Source organism: Podarcis filfolensis (genome assembly GCF_964270895.1).
Source record: "Podarcis filfolensis genome assembly, chromosome: 15".
NCBI classification, from domain to species: domain Eukaryota; kingdom Metazoa; phylum Chordata; class Lepidosauria; order Squamata; family Lacertidae; genus Podarcis; species Podarcis filfolensis.
The window spans coordinates 24,302,100-24,328,935 of NC_139618.1; the positions used below are offsets into that span (position 1 = coordinate 24,302,100).

Genomic DNA, 26,836 nt, shown 5'->3' on the forward strand with positions numbered 1-26,836 from the left:
TCGTCTGCTCTTACCCCCCACAGCACTGGGCTCAGATTCGGCCAGACAAAGGAGGCAGATGTGGGGAGCAGGGGGGAGAAAGAGACAGGCTTAGGGGGATAAATCAGTCTTTGGTTTAGCTCACATCAAAGGGAGCTTTTCCAATAACACGGGGAGGGAGGTTGAGATCAAGGGATGGAGAAAGATACCTCCAAGGCCACTGCTGGCATCCTTATTTCTGGACTCAAAATCATAGATTTGTAGAGTCCAGCCCTCTGTGATGCAGAAATCTTTTGCCCAATCTTTTGCTCAAACCCATGACTCTGAGATTAAGAGTCTCACACTCTGCCAACAGTCTCGGGTCTCTGAGGAAGTTGCCTGTCTGCCAACACATCACAACCAGGGAAGGATCCCAACCTCTCTAGAAAGGCTGTCCTCATATTTTTAATGCTGAAAAGCAGCTAGTATGGAAACAGTCCACTTTAACAAAAAGTGAAATACTTGTGGTTATGTTATATTCATATCGTAATTGTATTTTCAACCTCTCTTGCATCCCAGAATCAGATTACAAGTCAGTTTAAATGTAAAATAAAGGGACCCCTGACCATTAGGTCCAGTCGTGGCCTACTCTAGGGTTGTGGCACTCATCTCGCTTTATTGGCTGAGGGAGCTGGCGTACAGCTTCCGGGTCACGTGGCCAGCATGACTAAGCCGCTTCTGGCGAACCAGAGCAGCGCACGGAAACACCGTTTACCTTCCCGCTGGAGCAGTACCTATTTATCTACTTGCACTTTGACGTGCTTTCGAACTGCTAGGTTGGCAATTTAAATGTAGAAACAAATAAATGCAGAATTATGAAACAGTTCCAACAAAAACAAAACAAAAAAAAAACCAAGGTAAGAAGCAAGTAGACTTCACCTATGGAGTCAGCCATGGAACATTTTCATATCCACCATCTGTTAACTGCATCCCTTGAATGCCTAGGCAAACACAGGGGGTGTTTTTACCTGGTGCCAGTCATGTTTCCAGGGGGAGTGTTTTCCACAGTTGGGGTACCACCACAGAGAAGGCCTTAGCCCAGGGGTTCCCAAGCTGTGGTCCATGAACCACAGGTGGTCTATGAGCTTGGTTCAGGTGGTCTGCAGCATGTCTGTAAAAATTCAATTAAAAATTGTGCCGCTTGTAGCACAGCACATTACAGTTCACAGAACTGTAGAATTGTAGAGTTGGCAGGTACCCACAAGGGTCATCTAGTCCAGCCCCCTGACCAGATGTTGCCAGAACAGGCAAAGAAACCAGGACACACAGCAATTTTCAAGTGGTCTATGGGGGGGGGGATGTTTGGGAACCATGGTCCCAGCCTGTGTCACCGTAAAATGTATCTCACCCAGTGATGAAGCCATGAGATTGCCCCCACCCCAAACTTCGAAAATGCCATGCCTCCCCCCAATGTAGCCTCAAACTTGGGTCCCCAGACATTCTTGGACTACACCTACCATCATCCCCGACCATGGTCCTGCTAGCTAAGAATGATGGGAGTTGTAGTCCGACAACATCTGGGGACTCAAGGCTACCTTAGTGTTCAACAGGCATGGCCAAACTTAGCCCTCCAGCTGTTTTAGGACTACAATTCCCATCATCCCTGACCACTGGTCCTGTTAGCTAGGGATGATGGGAGTTGTAGTCCCAAAACAGCTGGAGGGCCAAGTTTGACTATGCCTGTTTTAAGATGTCAAGGAGATGAAGAACTACACAACTTTTGGAAGAAATCTGAAGGCAGCACTGTATCAGGAAGTTTTTGACATTTTTTTATTTTTTATATTGTACTGGAAGCCTCCCGGAGTGGCTGTGGGCCCGGATGGGCAGTGTTTTTTTTTATGATGATGATGATGATGATGATGATGATGCACTGATGATAGCTAAGGAGGTCTCTCAGCTTTTCCTGTTGAGGAAAAAACCCAAAACCGTAAGGCTACATGACACATAGCCCTTTTTGTTCTAGATGAAGTTGCCTTTCTCTCTATGCGTAACAGCTAAGCAGTGTGTAAACTGCACTGCCTATGGGTTACCCCACAATGCAGGAGGCCGCATTATTCTGCTTTCTCTCGTGCACAGAACATCACAGTGAGTTTTAGCAAGGGGGGCGCGGCTGTGGGACCTTTATGAGCTTTTGGGAATTGCATCCTTCTCTTCATGGGCCAAACTTTGGAGAACCACATTCTTGAATCACAAGTATCACAAGTTGCCTCGGGTGCAATCCTGTATGCCCTTGCTTCTGTCTGACTGGTGGGACAGTCATGGCTGAGCAACAGAAGGGACTTTGGTCAACAGTGAGCGTCATTATCCGTTCATCCAGCCTCCTCCTCACCCCCAGAATTGAGTGAGTCATTTGTTCCCCATCACAGTAAAGATTCATTTGTGTCAAAGTCATATGAACAGCCACAATCCATTTCTCCTTCCTCCCTTTTTTGCTTCGTTTAGAAATGAGAAGCTTCTGGGTTGGTGCATCTTTTACCCTTCAGGTTCACAAAAACATGTTATTGGGTTTCTCCTCCACACTTTCCACTTTCCGTATTCCCAGAACCCTCAATAAATAAGTTTCCAGAGTTCTTTGGGTAAGCCATGCACCTTATGCATGTGACCAGGGTTCAAGCTGGTCTCTGACCGTAATAAATTTCATGATCAGGGTGTGTGCAACACTGAGAGGAGAAACTTACATTGGGAAAATAATGTAGGGAAAGAAGTTAAACCACCACAGTTCTATTCTGAATCTCTTGTGTTCCCTCCTTCCCGGTTTTCTTATACTACTTCTTCTTCTTAAAGGGGGATTCTTAGCAGGTACATCTTGCACCTTGTCCACTTGCCTCTTGATCCATGTTTCCTACCCTGCTGGTTCTTGGAATTGTGCCCTTTTGGCAAATAACACAGAGCTCTGGGAAGTCCAAGCAGGGATCGTCATGGAAGAGATGGATTTTGTTTGGTCCGTGCCACTTGGAGGAGTCGCACATGAGCGGTTGCCAAATCAGATAACGGCACATTGTTTTGAAGCTCTTCTTACAGTCCCTTGTTCCCACCAGTTTTAAGAAGATATGAAGAAGAAAAATTCCACTGAGACTGGAGCTTTTTTGAGGCGAGTTTATAAATAGAGCGTGATTAGGAGGCATGGAGAGAAGCAAAACTATCTGTACGTGAGATCTAAACTCCATTCCCCACCATCTCCACAATGTGCTCTCCAGCTGGGCAGGAAAGAGGAATGTGTTCTGAACATGGACGGAAATGGCTTTATAGAACAAATGAAGAGAGGAAGCATTTTTCCAGATTACCCTTACTTAGACCACATTTCCCTGAGGATCTAAGGGTGGCCGTGTAGATCTCTTGATTTGCTGTCATGGCGACTGGGCAGCTGCATGTGTGAACCAAATATTGAATGATTTGTGCCCACCTACCCTCATGTTGCAATATATGAGAGAGCTCCTTCACACATTGTCAAATGCTTTTTTATAGCCACTAGGTGATGAACATGCATGCAGGAAAGAATACAATCACTCTGCCTGAATCAGCATTTTGTGGTGCGTTTACAATGGTAAATTATTCCTGGCCGGGAAAGTTTGCACAAATCAAAGTATTGGCAAGCTCCTAAACTAACGTCCCACCAGAAATGCTTCTGCATCGTGATGTCACATGTGGAATATCAATAGAAAGGCCACTCCACTCAATCCATTAGAGCAGACCTTCAGCTACCCTGTTCCTTTTGCCTCTGGGACAACACAGGAAGATACTTTTGAACAGGTCAGACAACTTATAAATGTAGCCAAGTATGGCCTACTATAACTGGCAGTGCCAGTGGCTGTCCAAGATTTCAGCCAGAGCTCCTTCCCATCACCTGCTTGCTTGATTCTTTCAGAGATGCCAGTGTCTAGGGGGTGTCTCTTGCTTTTCATGGCTCCAGGGGGCAGTTTCCTCACGTTCAGCTCAGGCAGTGGGAGAAACAGAGAGAGAAGAAACTTCCAGGACAAAATCACTCCCAACAGCCCTGCTGTGTGCAAACTGTATGGGTAGGGAGAAAATACCAGGGTGGAAGAGCAACATTGGTCATGTGCATTACAAAATACAAATGTGCTCTGATCTACAGATAAACTCCTTGCTGGGGGTTTTGTGTTTTTTTTGCTCCTTCGGAGCTTTCAAGGGAGCAGCTGCTCTCCAACCAGACTGGCTTTATCTGATTCTTCTATCACAGAGACATATTTCTGTGTACACGAGCAGAAGCTGGGCTAAGCCACACTGGCTCAAGGACCAGACTGGATATACCATTCTTACTACCGTCTAATAGGGAATTATAATGTCAGTCTGTGCTTCACTTTCCTGCTGGCATAAGCGATGATGCTCTTTCATGGCACTTTGGAACAGGGGTGCACAATTCCACCTACTATTAGAGGACTCCAACTCCCATCATCTCTGACCATGGGCTATGCTAGCTGCGGGTGATGGGAGCTGGAGTCCAAGAACATATGGCGATTGCAAGGTCGGTGTAGCCTGCTGTGATGTGTCCCGAGATTTTCTTGGTTTTTTTCCCCCCTCAAGGGTTTCTTAGCTTATCGTGTTCCCTCTCACGGAGCAGGGCTAATGATTCTGTGTGGATAAACAAGACCTGCTGTCTCTCTCAGCCCTTCTTGTCTTTCCTTAGGAAATTTCCACATAGCTGCTATCTCAGCACCAGATCACCACATACACATGGCTGTGTAAGGAATATGCATGTGTGCGTAATTGTTTTGAAAGGGCAAACCTTTGTCCCATCGCAAACAGCTAATGAATTATCTCTTGATGTGTGAACAAGATATATCATGAAGGGGTTTTTTTAATGGTGCTCAGTTCTATTTTTTTAAAGCAACAACTTTGACCCCAGTATTTTTTAAAAAATATTCTGCACATATCTGAAGTTGTGGTTTTTTTAAAAAAAATTCCATGTGGTTGCAATATTTGGGTTTTCATATAGCTTGGTCTTTATTTCAGCAAGGACTGGAGTAACAGAAAACAAAGAAGCTATGGAGAGAAGGGTGAAACTGGAAAGGAAGGAGGGAAGAGACCCCCTCAGCCATCACCTCACAGCGAGAGAGGAATTGATGAGACAAGGCAGCAAACCCCACTCCATCAGTTCCTCCTCTCCCTGAGCTCTTTCCAGCCAAGCTAGTTATTCTGAGAACCTTTGAGATTTTTAAGGTCTGGGCCAGGCATAGGCAAACTCGGCCCTCCAGATGTTTTGAGACTACAATTCCCATCATCCCTGACCACTGGTCCTGTTAGCTAGGGATGATGGGAGTTGTAGTCCCAAAACATCTGGAAGGCCAAGTTTGCCTATGCCTGGTCTGGGCTCTTTCTTTCTTCTTTCCTCCTTATCCCCTTTTCCTTTTGGGTTCTGTCTTTCAGATAGCAAGCAAGCCTGATGTCAGGGACTGTCTTGCCTGTTACTGGTCTTTATGTAAGAAACTTTTCAACTGGTAAAAATGTTTCCATTCCTTTTGTAAAACCACAATGCCCGTCTGCATCAGGTTTCTGTACTCTGCATTGCCATTGCAATTTATTCTTCACATCACACCAGAATAAGGAAAAATCCCACCTCCACAGCTTGCACATTAAAACAAAACAAAAAAAAAATCCCACAGCTTGCACATTAAAAAAATTCTGAAAGCATAAGATATAGCAACTTTGAATATTTTTTGTTAAAGGTGGTGTTCTAAGAAAGCCTAATTATGCACCAGTTGCAATATAAATCTCCTTAAACAATCCATTCTTTTGTGCTTTCGCCACAGTGCCATTCACCCCTTGAAATTATTCATTTGCAGATGCCTATCTAGATCCCTCATTACTGGAGATCCAAAAGCAGGTGGTGGCTGTTTTCACTCTATTTCAGAAACCATTTCCTAAGAGGCAGATAGTCCCATCTTTTGCCCTGCTCATAAGTATATTGTTTTTATTGTCTCTTTTATATTGGTTTAAGCCAGTCTTCCCCCAAGCCTTCTAGATGCTTTGGACTACAATTCCCATCTTCCCTGATCACTGACTAGGGCTGATGGGAGTTTGAGTCCAACAACATCTGGAGGGCACCGCGTTGGGTAAGGCTGAGAAGGGAGTACATCATCATAGGAACATAAAGGTAAAGGGACCCCTGACCATTAGGTCCAGTCGTGACTGACTCTGGGGTTGCGGCGCTCATCTCGCTTTATTGGCCGAGAGAGCCAGCGTACAGCTTCCAGGTCATGTGGCCAGTATGACTAAGCCGCTTCTGGCGAACCAGAGCAGAGCAGCGCACAGAAACGCTGTTTACCTTCCCGCTGGAGTGGTACCTATTTATCTACTTGCACTTTGACGTGCTTTCGAGCTGCTAGGTTGGCAGGAGCAGGGACTAAGCAACGGGAGCTCACTCCATGGCGGGGATTCGAACTTCTGATCAGCTACTCCTAGGCTCTGTGGTTTAACCCACAGCGCTGCCCGCGTCCCTTCATAGGAACATAGGAAGGCATCATATACCGAGTTAAGCATTGGTCCACCTGGCTCAGTATTGTCTACACTGACCGGCAGCAGCTCTCCAGGGTCAGGAGTCTTTCCCAGCTCCACCAGGAGATGCCAGAGATTGAACCTGGGACCTTCTGCATGCAAAGCTGCTACTCTTGATACTGAAGTACATCCATTCCACTTGCCTGTCTCCCCGACAGCCATTTCTTCCCTCCCAAGCTGCTAAACCTTTAGATCCGATCTAGGTGAACATTTTCTCTTGTAAATACTCACCTGGAATCATGTAACACGAGAGAAAAATAGTCAGCTGGAAAAGCATTATTTACATCCTCTGCATGAAAAGACAAAATCACAACCAGCTGTGGCTGCTTTTCAGTTATGAAAAGCTGAGAACTCCTTACATGTCTCTGTGTGTAATGTCCACCACCCCAGGCTCCTTTGGGAGGAAAAGTGGGTAGAAATTCAATAAACAGAATAAAAATGAGTTAACTTGCCCCTGAGCTATAAAAGTATGCCGCTTGTCTTTCAGCCTCAGCCCATTCCCTCACCCCATCCTCTGAACTTTTGGAACAATGATACCAGCCTGATTTACAGGGTTGTTGCATCACCCCACCGCATCTGCAAAGCACTTTGAACACTCTTTTAAGTATTCATTGTTATTATCGATTGCAAATTGCTTTTACTGTTATTAACAGAAAAACAGCTCATTCATAATATATGTTAACACCACTATCATCTCCCCAGGTGCATTCTTTAAATTCTTAATCAGCATTTTCCCAGCTTGCTCTGGAAACCCATCCAGCTACCTCTCTCATCCTACAGTGGAGGATACCAGGGTGAGAGAGTCACTCGATTTAGGTTTCGCTTTCTTGGCTGAACTTCGTGAAGGGAATCATAGTGGCTGCCAGAGAGACCACAATGATCTGGCCTGGCAAGATTCCAGCTGTGCCTCAAAAGGGACTTTCCTTTGCAGAAGTGGTTGCTAGAATTTAACTCACAGCAGCCCCAAGTCAGAATGCAGATAAGAAGCCAACCTCATCGGACTGAAGGATTAAATCTAGAGGTGGAAAATACCGACTGCAGAACGTTACCCAAGATAAGACTTGTACTCAATGAGTTCTGGACGTCTTCAGGAGACCTCATTCATTTAGACTTTTGCACATAAGCTGATATATTATGTAGAAAATGCTACCCAAGTGCTATGTTTTAAATTATTCGTCCTCAAAGTTGGGGGAAATAAAAGTGTGGTTGCATTGCCTGTGGAAGGCAACAAAGGTTTCATTCCAACTGTATCATGTAGCTGGGAAACTGAAGCTGAGATAATAACTTACCTAAGGCCACTCAGTGGCTCTGTGTGGGATTTGTATCCAGTTTCTTCAGTTCCACCAGAGCCACTAGACTCTTTCGGTGACACGTCAGCCCAGAAAATGTAAATGGAATAAACAAAAAGGAGAGGCCTTGAGTGCCTTCCTTTTTTAAATAAAATCATTTATAAAGAACAGTGTGAAGAGCTGATTTTGTGAAAAGGGTTCCTTTTAATTTGCAAACAATCATTTTACATAGTGCAAAGAATAGACTTTGCCATTACCACATAAGCAAACCAAAAGGCCCCTCCAGAGGCAGCAAGAAGGGCAACCGCAAGAGGAGACAACGGAGCAGGTACTGGATAAAAGGCAATTGCACGTCATCTTCATCTTCTTATAAAATAACACTCAGAAGGTTTGTGAGAGTGGGCAGCAGTTTGAACAAGGCACAGATCAGGAGTGAGCAGCTAGCTACACAGGACAGTAGGCAGGCCTTTGCTGTAACACCACACATTTCTGCTCCTGCTCAATTCTCCATGCACCCCACCCCACCCCACCCCAAAAAAATTGCAAAATGTGCAGTTCTACACATCTAACTGCTTAGAAAGACTGGAATAAAACTCCTCAGATACAGATTTTTGGGGGGTGGGGTGGGATGGTTAGAGAGAATCACATATTATTCTAAATTAGGTTGTTCTCCAACTTGCACATTTTCTTTAGTTGCTCAGTACAAATCAGTGCATGTAAACTCTGGTCTATGCTAGCAGAACTATAGAGCAGAGGAGCCTGTACTGATTCAGACTGCAAGTGGGCAGGTTCACATTACTGATTGCTCCCCTCCAAATAAATAAATAATAATAATTTGTTAGCTTTCTACTTGTAAATAATAAGGAGCAGGATGACCAAGAACCCCTCTCTGATGTGCTACTTTGTTTTTAACTTGTAGAAAGTTTTGTTATGTAGAGAAGGATTACAAAAATAGAATCACCCATCTGCAGCCAGAAGTTGCAGTCTGCCCTACTACCTTGTAACACATGTTGACTGTCTAGATCCAACTGATTATATAAACTCTCTTTGATCCCGTATATATACACACACACACACACATACACACACAAATCACAAGCTCACTTGAGTTTGTTAGCTTTATAGCTAGCTTGCCTTCAGCACTGTCTTCCTTTCTGACCTGCCATCATTAAGGCACTCAGTTTAGCATTTGCTCAAATCCATTTTTCAGCTACCAAACCTTTGGCTCCACACAAGAGTACATCATATCATTCAGAGGGGTGCCGCAGCTCTCCCTCAAAACCAAGGAACTTGGCAAATGCTCTGTTAGGATGCAGCTGCACTGTGCAGATTTAACTGCAAGGTTTGAATTAAAAGAAAATTAAAAACATAATGCAGAAGACTTTCCAATTTAAAAAAAAAACCTCCACACTTTGGGAGGGTTTTAAACAGTCTCGTTTTTACAATGCAACTGAAAAATTCTGATTTTGCAACCCCCACACTGCGCACCCCTGCAACATTCAAACCAAGTGTCATCAAATCTTAGCATCTGACTTAGCAGACAATGTGTTTCAACAAGGTAGACACTCTAGTTTTCAGGACGGGAAAATCTGCTTTGAGATTCCAGTCTTCATTCTCATTTTGCAAAGTGAAGTTTAGCCCCTGAAGCATTTGGGGGTGAGGGTTGAACAACCTTCCCAGAGGGCATTGAGCAGTGTTACAAAAGGTAAGGTCTCCTGGATGCGTTGCTCAAGTCTGCTGCAAAGGGTGCTGCGTAAGGTCACGATGGTGGAATTCATGACACCCTGACCTTTCAGCTGTGGACCTCATCGGTTACAAAGAGATATTCACTGGGAAGTAAGCGCTATTAAAATCAACAGGGCATACTTCAAAGCAAACACTTAGGACCAGGGTGCCAGCCACATTCTAATGCTATTAAAACGATTCTGTGAAGGACGCTTTTATACCGTCAGGATCAAGCCACATTATGCCACAGCTTCAACAAGGCTGCAAAAATCTCTCTGGCCCAGGTGCAGCGCTCCATTTATGACTAGGAACAGCTTTCAATAATTTAGAAAGCTCAAAAGAACACGACAAATATAAAACTTGTCAGGGTTTCATACCTCTACTTCTCAGCTTTCTTTTTCCCAGTTTAAACATTCAAGAAACCAGGTGGCTCTGGTCAGGGTGGCAGGTGAGGTGGGTAAACCACTATCTGTCTTTCTCATCTCCACATTTTAGACACAGGAGAGATGACGATTAGCAGCAGCTATTCACTACGTTTTCTATGCTTTTGGATTTGCTCTCGTGCCCAATTTCCAAGAAGCAGAGCTATGGATGCTTTCTGACAAGATCTGGGGGGAAAGCGAGCCCAGAGGTTACTCTTATGCCAAGTGCAACAGTCAAAACAAACCACTCTAGCCTATGTTCCTTCCTACTTTCGTAATTTTCCTTCTAGAACGAATGTTACTTGCACCTGGGAGACTGGTTTTGTCTTCTGGACTTAAGCGATCAGATCCAGAGCCAGACTTTCTTACTGAGGTCACCACCCTGTTCAAATCTTACCCAGACAAGTAGCCATAAAAAACTTTATCTTATTATCAGTCCACACCAGAGACTTAACAGGGCCTGGAGTCAAACCATGCAGTCTCCAGCACTGTTGATAAGAGGCTTGCCACTTGTTACGACTATATTTGGTTACATCAGCTTTCCCCAGCTGGACCCCAAAGAGGGAAAATATATATCAATCAATCAGTTGTGCAATAAAGCTGGAATGTAATAGTTTTGCATAGGTGACCTGTGGAAGTTACATGCCAGCAGAGACAAGAGGATCCTGACTTCAGCTTGCTAGTGAACTACTGTGTGTGGTGTCTCTGTGCTCCACAGCTGCACATTTGGTGTCCAGTTTGCTTTTTATATGAAGTCTTAAAACAAATGAGCACAGAAAACCTGGAGGGGGGGGGGGGAAATGACAGTGCTGCCACAGCTCTTTCAAAATTACACATCAAAAAGATGCTCACTGGGTATTGGGAAGTACTTCTTGAAAGTAGGAATTCTGGGGTGCATGGTTTTTAAAAGTGCAAGCTAAATTAGTGAGGCTTTCTATGTATAGCACCTGTCAGAAATCTACACACCAGTGCTTGGAAGTATGAACTTTCCTACTACAGAATGCACAAATACATGTTAAGGTAACTAGACAATATTCTGAAGAGAACCATGGCCTACTGGTCAGTTTCAGGTTGCTGAAGTCTCACTATTAGAACATACATGGGAAACTTATGGCTCTCCAGACATTATTGGACTCCAACTCCCATCAGCCTAGTCAGAATGGCTGATGGTCAGGGATTACAGGAGCTGTAGTCCAGGAACATTCCCCTGCTCTAGAAAGAAATGCCGGGGTGAGAATATTGTTTCATACCCCCAATAAAAGAATGAAGGATTAACATATTTTTCCCAAGTGTTTACCAAACAAGCCTGCTAAGGGTTGTTGTTGTTGTTTACATGCTAAGTTATAGGAAACCCCAAAAATCTACAATTTCAGCACCTGCTCTCTTTGCAACAGGTAGCTCCTTACCAGAAATCTACCTTAATTACTTGTCAGCTTCTGGCTGACATGTTACCAGTTGTTGTTTTTAAGCCACACTTTTGTATATTCAACATGATGGCTCAACATCTTTAGCAACAGCAAAGTTCTAGATGATTACTGTGATTGGCTAGTGGCAGCAACAAGAAAATGAAAACAGAGGTGCATAGAAACCATCCACAGTATTTTCCAAGTTGCACTGACTAGCAATAGTTCTTTGGAAATAAAAAGGGTACCCATTGCCAATATCAACGATCAGCATAAAGCTGCTGTCAACCAGCTGCCATAGAAAGCAGCAGGTACAAAATGCCAGCAGCCCCACATGCTTTGGCCAATGCACATGGAAAGCTTGAAGGAATGTGGAAAAAGCTATCCCCTCCACATAGGTCACAGGTAGACATTGAGAGTCTGCAGGATCATCTGTCGGCAGAGTGGGCAGTTGCGCTGGTATATGGCCTGCTGAAGCAGGATTTCAGTGCATTGCTGGCAGAGGCAAAGATGCCGGCAGGGAAGTAGCAAAACTGTCTTTGTTTGGTCCTGGCAGATGACACATTTCTTCCGCTCTTCTTGTTCTTTGAGAAGAAGCCATGGATCATCGTCATCCTCCAGAGCATTAAGCTGCTCTTTTGTTGCAGGTTTGGCATGTGATGTGCTTGGTCCTTCACCAGGAGGCTGCAAGTGCTGCCCTGACTGCAGACTCCGTTGTGTAGTTGATTCCAGATCATCTTCTGTTCTGTGCTGGTTCCTGCTGCCTCGAGCTGCTGCCTGCCATGTTTGGCGGGCACGGGGAACAGCCTGCTGATTGGTCACAGGTGGTCCTTGTCTTCTTGGATGAGTTGCTCCAGGAGGAGCTGGTCCCTGAACTACAGCAGGTCCTCCTGGCCTTTCTTGGTTGCCCTCAATCAAAAGCTGTTGCTCTTGTTCCACATGGTGGTTTCCTCCCCTGCCACCTCTGTTCCAGCTAGCCATCTGGAGGCTCCAGTCAGCTAACCTGCGCCAAGCTTGCGAGCTCAAGACCATCTCCAATGACAAGAGTACAATCTGATACAGGCGGCGCATGTCTCTGAGCAGGCGCTGGTAAGAAGGCATGGTGTTCAAATAGCCAGACATTTGGCTTGCCAGTGTCCACGTCAGCTGAGGGTTGAGGATTAAGATGCTGGTGGCAAGAATCACAGACAGCAACATCAAACCATAGAGGTTGAGGAAGAAAACATTAAGCAGCAGCTTGCTCACAGAGGACAGCAGATCAAACGCCAACTGGCAGGGAGTCCACAGGAGGATGGCCATAGCGATGGCACTGCTGGACAGCCGTGCAACAAAAGCTGCAAAAATATCGGTGACCCTTAGAAAGGGGCCAACAACAGTTTCCCACAGGGCCAATCCCAGAGAGAAAAGGTTCTGGGTTCCGATGAGGCAGATGTTGATGATGCTGTTGACGAAGTAAGCCACAAGGCTCATGACGATGGCACACACTTCACATACTTGCCTGAGAAGTGACTGGCCGGATCCAACCAGGTTCCAGAAACCACGGTGCATAATTTCTTTGCTTTTAAGCGTCAGGTGGGTGAACAGGTGGCCCACTACTTTCAAGCTCTCCATGCTGGAGAAGAAGCCCCGCAGCATGTTGACTATGGTGTGCACAGAGCCCAGAGTCAAGTAATACAATGCCTCGGCTATGCATAGCGAGGATAACGTAATCCCATTCCAGCAGTGGATCACACAAGCAGCCAAGTTATTGGGCAGGCTACAAACAAATGCAATGAGCCATACGAGGAAGGACACTAGTGTGGAAAAGAGGAAGAAGTTGACATCCAGCAAGAGAACCAAGAGGTCCAAAATCATTCCCACACCATTGATAACCAGAAACACTAGATCCATAGTGGAGCTCCACATGGAGAGTGGGCAAAAATAGGAATAATTGGACTGACAAGAGTTTGATTGCCACTGAAGGGAGCTGCACTGCTTCCCAAAAGACTGAAAGGAGAGGTCCCAGTATCCTAGGAATGGGTTTTTACGTTATTTCAGAGTTTTATGAAATAAGGGACTGTTTTGGCATCAAGATGGAAAGTGCACTGAAGACAAACATCGATGCTCCCTTGTCTTTGAGGCTTAATCCCTTCTTTTAAAATTTGTAGGAATGCACAGTTTGGAAGAGGAGTTGCTTTTAGTTACATCTCTCTCCAATTTGAATATACAAAGTATTTATTTCAGACCAGGTAGCAACAGTTCCATTTTCCGAAGGGAGCACGTCTGGCTCCTAAATCAGTCACTTGACAAGAAAAAAATGCTCTCACTTCACTGAGAGTTATTGAGATCTAAGCAAATGTCCCCATATGCTATAAGTGAGAGCTTCTTTCTTCCTGCTGAGCTTTTTATTTAAGGATTATGCTGACAGCAAGAGGGGTAGAGGCGAGTGTGTTTTTATTTCCATGGGGAAAATACGGCAGACCCCCATCAGACGAAAGGTGAGATTCTTATCAGCCCGCTGTGGCGAAGAAGCGGGGGATACAGTAGACGGGGGAGGCAAGTTCGGACATGCCCGCTAGTGTACTAGGGACGCATGCAGGGTAGGGGGGGAGGGGACGAAAGGCTCCAGTGAAATCCCCTCCCCCTGAGGGGGCTCCTTGAAGAAGGTCTCCGAAGTCAGCTTAGGGAACTGGAGCCCAGACCAGGTGGGTCTCCCTCTCCGTAACCCCCCTTCCCCAAAGGGAGGAGACAGCAGCCACTTCTCGCCTTGACAACCGCTGCCACCTTCTTGCGTCCCCCTCTCTTACTTGCAAGCAGCGGAAAAAGGAAGGTGGGGAGCTCGATGCCGTTAAGTCTATCAATCGCTCCCACTCGCCGCTGCATCCGAAGCTCTTACCTTCGCGCTGATGGGCGCCGCCATTTTGGTAGGCGGGGCCAACGCTCCGCAGCCAATCAACCCAGGGGAACCCGACGGACGTTTAACCGTCCAGCGCGTGATTTGCTCGTCGTCGTTGTTGTTTTTCGCCTCCGTGCCACGATTGGGCAGTTTTGAAAAACGCCACTGGGCGGTTGACGGAGAGTGCCGAGGGGGCGTGGCTTTGTCGAGGCCGTTGAGAGGGGAAGCCCCGCCCCAATACAGTGGGAGGATAATCGTAGGAGGGAGGCCGGACGCTGCACGACTGTTAGTAGGTCACGTGATTCTGTGGTGGGCGGGGTCCCAGGTTTAAAAGGCGAGTGTATTATTGTGGCGGGGAGTATAATTTTCCCGCCTTTTTTCTTGAGGAGATACTCCCCCTCGCTTTTTTTTGTGAAAGGAGCTCAGCTTGCAAACCGAAGGAAAGAGCTCATTTCCCCGCCCAACACCCTTTCGGGGGGAGGGATTTTTTTTGTAGCCTTTAAATAGTGAAGAACGAATCCTGTCTGCTATTTCATTGAAAGTGCTATTTTGATAACGTTATTAACAAAATAGAGTGAGAGAAACAACGCGTTTCTTTTATATAGAAGGAAAATCCAGAGGAAACCAGTAATTTTGCCATGTGTAAAGGTCTGCCTTTCTTTGCCCCATGTAAAACATCAGACACCAGTGATACACAAAAGCATACAATTAAAATCCACAGGAAATGTTAAAAAACAGCTAACTATTGTGAAAGGACGTATTTTTAATTGCCTGCATAAGCCTGATGGAATTGAAGTCTTCAGCAGATGTTTAAAAGTTGGGGGGGAGGTCCTTACTGAGGTCTCAAGGTCTGACCCAAAGTTTTGGGGTTTTAGGCTGTACATTTTCCTGGGAGTACATGGGCATAGCTAGGATTTTCCTGGGGGCTTTTGTTGGCGGGGGGGGGGGGTAGAACCTAAGATTTGTATTTATTTGCATTGCTTTTTACTGATTGGGGTGCAGTTGCCTCCCTCCCCCTCCCTTGGCTATGCTTATGTGGGAGTAAGTCCCTTTAAACTCGGGGTTTACTTCTGAGTAGGCAGAAACAGGATGCATTTATTAATTACATTGATATCCTGCCCTTCCAAAGGAGTCCAGGGTGGCAAACAAGTAATAAATATATATATTCAAAACAATTCTAATGCAGAAGGGAACTCTGGGAAAGATATTGACTTAAAATGCTTGCTTTGTAAAAAGCCCTTGCTTCAGAGACTTTGGAAGATAAGGGTTAAATATTGGGTTAAGGAAGCAGAAACATATATTATGGCATCCCCACCCTGCAGAATTGTCTCTTATGCACTTTTAAAGTTAACACAAAGGCCTGTCTAGTTCAGCAGCCCCCAAGCAAGACATGGAATCAACAGCTGTCTCCCTGCCTTCCCCCCCCCCCCCCCAGTCTCTCCTACCAGTTTCCTGAGGTAGACTACCTGTGAGCCTGGAAATTCCACATAAATATAAACCATCTTTTTATATCTCCAGTTTGTTCCAGCCCTGGCGTTCTCTGTTCCTCTCATTGTGGGATAGACTGACTGAGATGTGAACATGCACATAGCATAGCAAATGATCTCTGGAAGCAGGAATGAAAGTAGTTATCCTGCTTTTTAAAGCCTTTTTAAATGAAATTTAATCTAGTTATATAATGTTCTTCCAAGGAGCTCAAGGTGGTGCTACATTGCTCTCTTACGCCCCACATTTTATCCCCACAACAAGATTGTGGCTAAGAGGTTAAGCTAAGAGGGAGGGAATGGACCAAGGTCATCCAGTGAGCTTCCTGGATGAGTGGGCATTTGAACCCAGGCCTTCATAGTGCTAACTCAATTGCCTTAAAGGTAAAGGACCCCTGGATGGTTAAGTCCAGTCAAAGGCGACTATGGGGTTGCGGCACTCATCTTGCTTTCAGGCCGAGGGAGCCGGTGTTTGTCCGCAGACAGTTTTCCAGGTCATGTGGCCAGCATGACTAAACCGCTACTGGCGCACGGAGGACCATGATAAGTGCCAGAGCGCACGGAAACGCCGTTTACCTTCCCACTGCAGTGGTACCTATTTATCTACTTGCACTGGCATGCTTTCAAACTGCTAGGTTGGCAGGAGCTGGGACGGAGCAACAGGAGCTCACCCCGTTCCAGGGATTCAAACTGCCAACCTTCCAATCAGCAAGCCCAAGAGGCTCAGTGGTTTAGACCACAGCGCCACCCGCATCCCTGTCAATTACCTATACCACATTAAGAATGGCATGAGCTTTCTTCCCCAAGTAGTGCTCCATTTTCCACAAGGACTACCCTTGAGGACTCAAGTTCTGTACTCTGAACCTCAGGAGACCTGATAACCTAATTCAGTTTGAAGGCTATTCTTTGTTCACCACATATTATGCTTCCTTTCTCACATCAACAGCCCTACACACACACACACACACACACACACACACACACACACACCTGCAATGTCTGGGTGCTGTTTACCTGTGACAGAGGTGCTTTAGCTACAAGGGCAAGCATATATGCTTGGTTGTTAGCCCACCATGAGGGGTTGCACTGATCACCTTTTCTTTCTTTTTAAAAAAATGCTTGTTCAGTACTTAGGGTCATAAAACCTGTTCTGCCAAGTTTTAAATTAAACCTAGTAGGAAATTTGATCCGTCTTGTGCGTGTTTGGGGAAAATTAGAAAAAGCTACAAATGCTGATTGTCTGAGCAAGAAGTCAAGGCTAAATTGCTATTAAATTCATTCAAGGCTAAATTGCAAAAAAGCAAAACAAAAGCAGCCTCTTTTCCTGTTTGCTGAGATTTGTACCTTCCAAAAGTTGTAGCAAGGTTATCAAAACCGATGCCTTTCTATTTGTCCTGGCAAAAGGTTATCACCACAGATTTCCTTCCATTTGCTTTAGCAAAAGAGATTTTAGAACGTAAGGAGGAGCCCTGCTCAATCGTATGAAAGGTCCATCTACCTTTTGCTTTCCCACACTGACCACAACTTGTTTAAGTTGTCACTTCAGTTTTCTGTACACCACTTAGATATTTGTAATACATTGTGCAATACAGTCATACCTCATGTTACGTTTGCTTCTTGTTACGTTTTTTCAGGTTGCGTCCCGCGGCGACCCAGAAGTACCAGAAAGGGTTACTTCCGGGTTTTGCTGCTCACGCAGGCGTGCAAAATGACATTGTGCGCATCCGCAGAAGCAGCGAATCGCAACCCGCGTGTGCACAGACGCACCGCTGCAGGTTGCCTTCTGCTCATGTTGTGAACGGGCCTCCGGAATGGATCCCATTTGCAACCAGAGGTACCACTGTATAGAAATGATGTAAACAATAATAATAAAAAAGGTAGTAGCAACATTTATTATTTAATAGGCAAGAGAAGCTCCAAGGAATATATAAACTTTTTCCCTCTGGCAGTGGAAAGAAAGCAAGGAAGTTATATGACAGTTTATTTGCAGTCAACCAAAACATATTATTTTAGAATAGTTCTTGTTTTCCATCTTTTTTTTGTTTCAAACTGTTTATATACATTATTTTGACAGCAGTTGACATTACTTCAGAAAGTGTTATGACTGGAACAGAATGGAACATTTTACCATTCCTTCCAGAATTCATGAGTTGTTTTAGCTTCTTCAGAAAAGTATTTGCAGTAAGAAGCATACAATAAGCCTCCAGTAGAAGACCTGATACGAAAAGTCCCTCCTTCTGTTTGTTTGTTGCTAGGAGTTATGATATGTGATGATTCAACAGCCAGACTTGTCTTAATTCATTTTGTCCTTGTATCATGTACAGACAATCACTTGTTCAGGCAATTCCCCCCCCCCCCAATATGTACTCTAGTGTGGGGCAGAGTGTGGATTTATTCCCTCTAGGTTTTGCTTCTGGTACAAAAAAACCCCACAACCTTTCTGCAGAAAATTGTGGTTATTGAAAAACACATGAAACAGTATGCCTTCTTATGAGTATAATTTTCCACATTTGTGGTTTAGCTGGGATGCAAAAGTGCCTATCCTGAAGCATCAAAATCTCTCAACTGTACTGAAAGAGATTGTTTTAGACAGGGAAGTCATAGGGTTAATCATGACTTTGGGCCAAGGTAATGGAAAAATATCTTGGCTTCATTTCAGTCCTGCAGCGCAGTGTTCTCTACAGTGGCGTCCCTAGCAACATTCTCCTATTGCTCCCAAAGCCGTCTTGTCTGCTGCTTCCCCCCAGCTCTGCTTTCCTGGTGTTCTTTGGTGTTTGTATTTTTCCATTATGAAGAGCTGTTTGTACTCTATTTGTGCAGGTGCCCTTTCTCCAAAGTCTAGTAGAGTCAAAGCTTAATTGATTTAACAGAATCTGAGTCTTGTTTAAAGCCAGATGCCCTGGTCTTAAAGGCAGGGCTGCATATTATCACATTTGTCCTGTTTTCTTCATTAGCTGTAGAAAACAAACTTGAACTGAGTATTTACACCAATTAGATTGAAAGAATAAGCCAAGATATAAGAGCAGTTCTTCATAGCACAATTTCCTTTGCTATTATTTTAAATCATAAACAAAACGGGGAACATTATTTAAAGAAATGGCCCATGCAGATATGACTAGGCTGATTCCTTTCTATACTGTGTGCTGGAACATAAAGCCTGATGGATAGAAAGTGAATGAAAGACACTTTAAATTCAGATGGACATTTAGCCAATATATTTATATCCATCCATCCAGTTTTTTACATCTGAACTGCAGATGCAGGAAGGGGAGACAAAAAAACCTGGTGCATCATTTATGAAAACAGCTTAAACCTCAGAGCCAGTGTTCGAAACTCCCATTGTTCTAGGTGCATTTTGTGACAGGGAATTTCATTAGTGTGAGCAGTTTCTCAGCTCTGGGCACAGTAGTGCACCTAAGATTTCAGATTAAAACTGCAGAGTGGAAGGAAAGGAGGACCTTTTCCTGCCTCTCCACTTCCAGCTACTCTCTGAAGACTGGGAAAGAGACCCTCTTCAGAATATTCATTCATTTTCAGCTTTGTATTCTTGTTATATAAAAATCATGCCTGGACATTCTGTTGTTGTGCCCATAATCTAGGTTTAAGGTGCCATTTAGCTCCTACCTTTCATATCTCAGTTTCTAACACTCAGAGCCACAGATGAAATTTAGCACAGCAAGGTCTTGTCCTAGCTACTGGAAAACATTTGTGCACATAATATAGATTGACATCCTCTCCATAAGGTATATCATGAGACATATAGTGAGTACCAGGACTGAAGTGGGATGGGAGTGGGACACAGCAGATAAAGAGAACAAAGGTGTATTGGCAGCATTTCAAGACCTGAGCTCCATAACGTAAGACATATTTGAACATAATACATATGGATAAGATTATATGAAGGCCTGCAATAAAAGCGGATTGGGGAGGGGTGTGTGGGTTGCAGTGCTTCATCATGGTGGTGGCAGTAAGCTCAGCACCTGCCCATAGCTCAGTACAGCCATGCTGCAGCAAGATTTATGCTCTCATCCCAAGCATTACATTATGTGTCATGCTTTAAATTTCTTCTCTTGAGGCATGACCCTCCTCAACACAAACACACAGAGACAACCCCTCATTCGGGGCCCATTCTTGCTTGGAAATTAACATTTTTGTGTTGCTTTCCAAGCATCCATAACTATTCCAGTGCCACCCCAAGAGGCTCACTTCAAGGAATCAAGCTTACATTCCTTTCCCTGATTCCAAACACAAGTGCTCAGGGCTTGGCATTCCTTTCCCCACAATACTGAAAGCAACAGGTTAAGAATCTGTATGTAAACTGTAAGGCAAACTGCAGGGTTAGCACTTAGGGTCTCTGGAGAGCAGCTTTCCACACCCATTGAGCTCTGAAGTCAGTGATGAAAAGCTCCGAGCTCTTTGAGCAAGACCCTCAAGCAGAGGGCTTTTTAAGGGAAGGGAAGGAGAAAAATGTTCTATGGGAAAGAGAGCAGAAGATCCTCTCACTTGCTCAGTTAGGAGAGCATCCTCCACAGTTCACTGTGGACGGTTGTTGATCATATCCTTAGTGTGGCTGTGGACAATGTGTTTTGCAGTTTTGCAACTCTTGAATACCTCTTAAGCTAGTTGTATGGAAAATTCTTCTTAAATATTACAGTATAAAAGCATGGTTCTTGAAATTGTAGACAGAGCAAGAGTCTTCCTAGGTAAGATTTGACTCACTGCCCTGCTAGTGTAAGCAATAGTCTCCTGGTGGTTCCAGGATGTCATTTCTCTTGGGGGAAGGGGACAAAATATGGTCCCAAATACCACTCCTTGTCATGGATATGTTAACTGTGTTCACACACAGTTTCAATTTATGTATTTTAAGGAGATTTGTTGTTAATCTTTTATACCTCTCGATAATTACAGCAGTGTAGCAAGACAAACAGCAACATAGAGAAAGAGTAAGGGGGCTCGTGCCTGGACAAGGACATGTAGTACAGCAGAGCTTTCCAAACTGTGTGTCGTGACACGTTAGTGTGTCGGCTGCAGTGTGTAGCGTGAACGCTCCCTGTGCTCCTCTCGTGGCTGGAAAGGGGTTAGTTTAACCACTGTTTTGCTAGTAAAACTGAATAACTGTGTCACGAAATGATGCATGCCTAAAAAGTATGTCACCAACATGAAAGGTTTGGAAAGCTCTGTAGTACACTATGACTTTGTAACAGTAACCATCCAACATGGAGAGCCAATAAGCTTGCTAGTGAAGTTTGGGATGCACAAGTGATCTGGTGGGAGAGCAGGGGAAAGTATTTTGACTGCAATGTGGGTGGCAAGACTGATAATACACACTTCATGTGTCATTACAGTTTTATCCATGCTCTCTGCTTTCTTCTTTGATCTGCCTTTTCCTGGCCATAAAACAAGAATTAGTTGTACTAGCCAAACTGTTGCCTTCATTTTGATCTTCATTGTTTTCTTGAGGGGTTGAACATCTGTTCCCTCTATACTTAGAGAGGCCAGCTATACATTGAAATCCCCTGGTCTAAAATTATTACACTACACACAACAGCTTCATTGCTACACATGAGCTTGCAATTGGCTCTTATACTGTTTATTATTGACTAAAAGGCCAAAGGGAAAACACTACCCAACATCCACAACACATGCTCTTAGTACTTAACAGTGTACTCAAGGAGAGGGGGAGAAAATGTAGCCTGTAGGCTGTTTAAACAAAACCACAGCTGTATTTCTCCATTCAAAGATACCATCATTACTGTCTGTATACACAACACTCACACTATCATTATTCTAATAATCTGAGTCGTGCAGTCAATGCAGCTACCAAAAAAGGCACCAGATTGCATTTATTTATAATCCTGTTAAATTATCAATGAGCCAATCTCTTCAGTTCTCACCATAACAGTCTCTGTTTTCATGTTGATATGAACTTACTCCCCTCAGTTTTCATTTTGTGGATTTCTTTGGTGTGATTGTCTTTTCTCCTCTAATTTCATACATTTGTTTCTGCTTGTGCCATCCTCCCCTGCTCCTCATCTCACACACCCCTTTACAACGTAACAGAGCTGGAGATGCTTTCGGCATTTATGGTAATGTTTGGATTTGTGATCCCTAAAAAAAGAAAGAAAGATGGCCTCTGTCCATTTCATTCAGTTTTATTTGTGGCAGGCTGTTGAGCTGGGGGAAATGAAGCATATAAGAGGCATCCCAGGACAAGCTAGGATTTGTTTCTGAAATGCTCCTCTAAATCTTTATGCTTTCTTTTCTGTTCCTTAACACTGTTTTCTGTCACTGGTCACTTCAAGTTGACCAGTTTATTGAGCAGTCATGCTGATTTTGTTTGCACGACATTTGCAGGGAGCATAGACAACGCTATCTATTTATTCAGCATTCATTCTGGTTTGGTCTTGTGGAGCTTATATGACATTATGTCAAGTAACTGTCATCCCATACTTTCCCCATCAGTTTCCTTATGGCAAAAAGACCGGGGAGCGGGGGCAGGGAGAAGTAGGCTTGTTGAACAAGAGTACTAAATCAACCCGGAGTGCTAAATCAGCCTGTACAACCTGGATTGTGTTTATGTGATTGAAGTCCACCTGAAAATAGTCACAGCCTGGAAGTGGCCATTCTGTGTACCATGGCACCTCTATCTGCTTAAATGGAGGGGCTTTTTGGCTCTTCATTCCAGTCCCATTCATAACTTCCTCCTGCATGCAGTGGATTCTCCCTGAACCTAACATTTCACTTCCAAACTGGACATTGTATTTGATAGGCAGGTCTCAAACAGAAAATATTATTGGTGGCACTTTTCCCAGCCAAGAGAGCAAAGGACATTTTAGAATTCAGCACTCAGCTTGGAGGACTGAGTACAGACAGAGACATCATGCTCTGAAATTTCTTGTAGCTATAGTACATCTGTATTCCAGTCATAAATTTGAGAGAATTTATACCCTGTCTTTCCAGTGCAGGGAACACAGCTCAAGGCAGTTTACAACAAAATAAAACCACATAATTAAATCAGCATAGCCCTCCTGGCCATCGATACAGCTGAAAATGGACAGAACAGATAACACCAGGTATTGGTCCACTAAAAATATGGATGACCAATCCCAAAGAGCCACAACAACAACAACAACAACAACAACAATAATAATAATAGAGTCTTTGCATGGCTCTGGGCCATTCTCAGCGGCCCCAGGTTAAAGTTCCTTCCCATATTACTGCTGCTTTCCTCTCCTCACCTGCCTTCCCCCTTTTCCTAGACATTTAAAGTCTGGAGACTCCAGTTTATAAGGTGACCCTGCACACCATGAGATAGGTATAATAATAATAATAATAATAATAATAATAATAATAATAATAATAATAATAATAATTTATTTACAGATAGGTAGCCGTGTTGGTCTGCCATAGTCAAAACAAAAAAACAAAAAAATTTCCTTCCAGTAGCACCTTAAAGACCAACTAAGTTAGTTCTTGGTATAAGCTTTCGTGTGCATGCACACTTCTTCATATACACTGAAACAGAAGTTGCCAGATCCTTCTATATAGTGAGAAAGTGGGCAGGGGTATTACTCAGAAGGGTGGTGGGAATGGGTGATTGGCAGATAGCTGTGATGAGCCTGTTGACGACTCTTAACGACTGCAATAGGTCTTACAGGAAAAAGCAAGGGGTGAGAAGGTGAAAAATGGCTTTGTCATGTATAATGAGATAAGAATCCAATTGGCCTGTTTGTCCAATATAGAGAGCTGAAGGACACTGTTGGCATTTGACAAACATTGGACAAACAGGCCAAACCTTACGCCAAAGAATAAACGGACATAAATCGGACATCAAGAATCACAAGACAGAGAAACCAGTAGGAGAACACTTCAATCTCCCAGGACATTCTATACAAGATCTCAAAGTAGCTGTATTACTACAAAGGAATTTCAGAAATAGACTGGAAAGAGAAGCTGCTGAATTGCAACTCATTACCAAACTTAAAACCATGGAGAGACCTGGTCTGAACAAAGACATTGGATTCTTATCTCATTATACATGACAAAGCCATTTTTCACCTTCTCACCCCTTGCTTTTTCCTGTAAGACCTATTGCAGTTGTTAAGAGTCGTCAACAGGCTCATCACAGCTATCTGCCAATCACCCATTCCCACAACCCTTCTGAGTAATACCCCTCCCCACTTTCTCACTATATAGAAGGATCTGGCAACTTCTGTTTCAGTGTATCTGAAGAAGTGTGCATGCACACGAAAGCTTATACCAAGAACTAACTTAGTTGGTCTTTAAGGTGCTACTGGAAGGAATTTTTTTTGTTTTTTTGTTTTGAATAATTTATTTATTATTTATACCCCGCCCATCTGGCTGGGCTTCCCCAGCCACTCTGGGCGGCTTCCAAAAGAATTTTAAAATACTGTGATACATCAAACATTAAAAGCTTCCCTAAACAGGGCTGCCTTCAGATGTCTTCTAAAAGTCTGGTAGTTGTTGTTCTCTTTGACATCTGATGGGAGGGCGTTCCACAGGGAGGGCGCCACTACCGAGAAGGCCCTCTGCCTGGTTCCCTGTAACTGGGCTTCTCGCAGTGATGGAACCGCCAGAAGGCCCTCGGTGCTGGACCTCAGTGTCCGGGTAGAACGATGGGGGTGGAGACGCTCCTTCAGGTATACTGGACCGAGGCCGTTTAGGGCTTTAAAGGTCAGCACCAACACTTTGAATTGTGCTCGGAAACGTACTGGGAGCCAATGTAGGTCTTTCAAGACCGGTGTTATATGGTCTCGGTGGCCGCTCCCAGTCACCAGTCTGGCTGCTGCGTTCTGGATTAGTTGTAGTTTCTGGGTCACCTTCAAAGGTAGCCCCACGTAGAGCGCATTGCAGTAGTCCAACCAGGAGATAACCAGAGCATGCACCACTCTGGCGAGGCAGTCCGCAGGCAGATAGGGTCTCAGACTGCGTACCAGATGGAGCTGGTACACAGCTGCCCTGGACACGGATTTAACCTGTGCCTCCATGGACAGCTGTGAGTCAAAAATGACTCCCAGGCTGCACACCTGGTCCTTCAGGGGCACAGTTACCCCATTCAGGGCCAGGGAATCCTCCACACCTGCCCGCCTCCTATCCCCCAAAAACAGTACTTCTGTCTTGTCAGGATTCAACCTCAATCTGTTAGCCGCCATCCATCCTCCAACCGCCTCCAGACACTCACACTGGACCGTCACCGCCTTCACTGGTTCTGATTTGAAAGAGAGGTAGAGCTGGGTATCATCCGCATACTGATGAACACCCAGCCCAAACCCCCTGATGATCTCTCCCAGCGGCTGCATGTAGATGTTGAAAAGCATGGGGGAGAGGACAGAACCCTGAGGCACCCCACAAGTGAGAGCCCAGGGGTTAATTTTACAATGTTTCTGTAAATAGTCTTTAAATTTCTTCCAATCTTCCTCCACCGACTCTTCTCCCTGGTCTCGGAGGTACACCAAAAGGAATCCTGTACTGCCCCTATTGCCCAACTTCCAGAACATGCACTCAGAGAACTGGGTCTTCCCAATAGGATGCCTGGTGCAAACTAATGACTTCCTAAAAATCACTGCAACCCCCCCCCCCCCGTCCACAAGGCCTGGGTTGCTGTGCGTAAGAGAAACCTGGTGGACAAGCAGCGGCAAGAACAGGCCCATCTGCTTCATCCAACCAAGTCTCTGTTACACATGCCAGGTCAAATCCTCCATCCATGATCAAGTCATGGATGGCAGTGGTCTTATGAATCATTGACCTGGCATTGCACAGCAGCACCTTCAGGTCATGTGGGTATCCCTTGCTGATTCTAGTATCCGTCCGGTCAGGACCAGACCCGGAGGCAGGGATAGTCCTCAGACAACGACTAAACCTGCCTCCTCTGTAATGACATGGTCTGGTCTTAGCGTAACTCCTCCTCCTACCCGTGATCACTGAGATCAGTTGTCCCAGCGCATCCCCCTATGTGGAACATGCCCCAGCCATTTTGTTGGCTGGGACCCACTCCCCGGCAGCCCTGACCCCTCCCCTTAAGAACAAAATAAGACCTTAAAACAATAAAAAAAACCCAGAAAACAAAAAACAATACAAATAAAAACCGTAAAAATTACAAATCCATCAAAATCAAACAAATTCCCAACTAAACATCCATCCCACCCCATCCCCATCCCCGCATATACAAAAAAGGAAAAGGAAAATTTTAAAACATTTTAAAAAGAACTCTGCGCCCCTCCGGATCCCCCTGGGCAGCAGCAGTAGTGACAGCAACCGTCCCTGTGAGGCCTGTCAGGCCCCGCCCAGGGCCAGGTAGTGAGTGCCAGGAGCAGGGCCCTCAGGCACTCACACAGGAGAGTCCTCCTGGGCAGCAGAGCACAGCAGTCCTTGTGAGGCTTCAGGCCCCACCCTGGGCCAGGTGGTAAGTGGCAGGAAGGAGCAGGGCCCTCAGACACTCACACAGGAGAGTCCTCATGTGTCAGCTGTATCCCCAAAGCTGCAGTACAATACCTGAGTCATGATAAGAGGTTGTTATTTCACTCTGTCATAACTGCTTACATCACAGGATCTGGGAATCTCTCTTACAAAAGCATGAGTGCAGCTCTTGGCAATAAGCTGGAAATAACAAGGCGACTCAGTTAACATGCAGCTGCTGAAGGCCTGCAGCAGAACAGAAGGACACTCAACTTCCTACTGCTTGGAAAGTACCGTCAAGCATTGCCTCACTCCAAGTTCCTTTGCAAAGCTGGTTCTTGTTTCAGGCAGTTGCTGAAGGTGGGCACACACTCATTTGCTTGGAAAACAAATCAACAGCTGTCCCTTTACAGCTGTGTCATCCTTGCTTCAAGAATATAGTGCACTGTTTCCTACATGCTTGTTTGACTCAGATGACTCTGATTTACTGTTGTTTTTGATTTTGAGAATTGAATGAACTTCCCAGATCTGCCTCATGCTTCATTCTCAAATTACCAGCCTCCATTATCTAATTTCATTAGGAGTCATTTATGCTTATATTTATGCGGGCAGAGCCCTGGAAGAGAACAGCCTCTGGCAGTTGGCACTGAGAATTGCCAGAATTCCAGGCAATAGCATCTATTGTAGGAAA

General features: G+C 44.8%; 1 protein-coding gene and 1 long non-coding RNA gene across 2 annotated transcripts; one reads left to right on the top strand and one right to left on the bottom strand.

The window, feature by feature from the left end:
* Nucleotides 1–8,004: 8,004 nt before the first annotated feature.
* RNF26 (ring finger protein 26) lies at nt 8,005–14,304 on the bottom strand. Its single transcript, XM_083588757.1, has one exon. It carries the CDS (start codon nt 13,273–13,275, stop codon nt 11,770–11,772), a length of 1,506 nt encoding a protein of 501 aa, XP_083444883.1. The 5' UTR covers nt 13,276–14,304; the 3' UTR covers nt 8,005–11,769.
* Nucleotides 14,305–14,672: 368 nt separating this feature from the next.
* On the top strand, nt 14,673–26,603 carry LOC310750737. Its single transcript, XR_014542209.1, has 3 exons — nt 14,673–14,893; nt 15,774–15,869; nt 26,297–26,603. It is a non-coding gene; the product is annotated as an uncharacterized lncRNA (long non-coding RNA).
* Nucleotides 26,604–26,836: the final 233 nt, after the last annotated feature.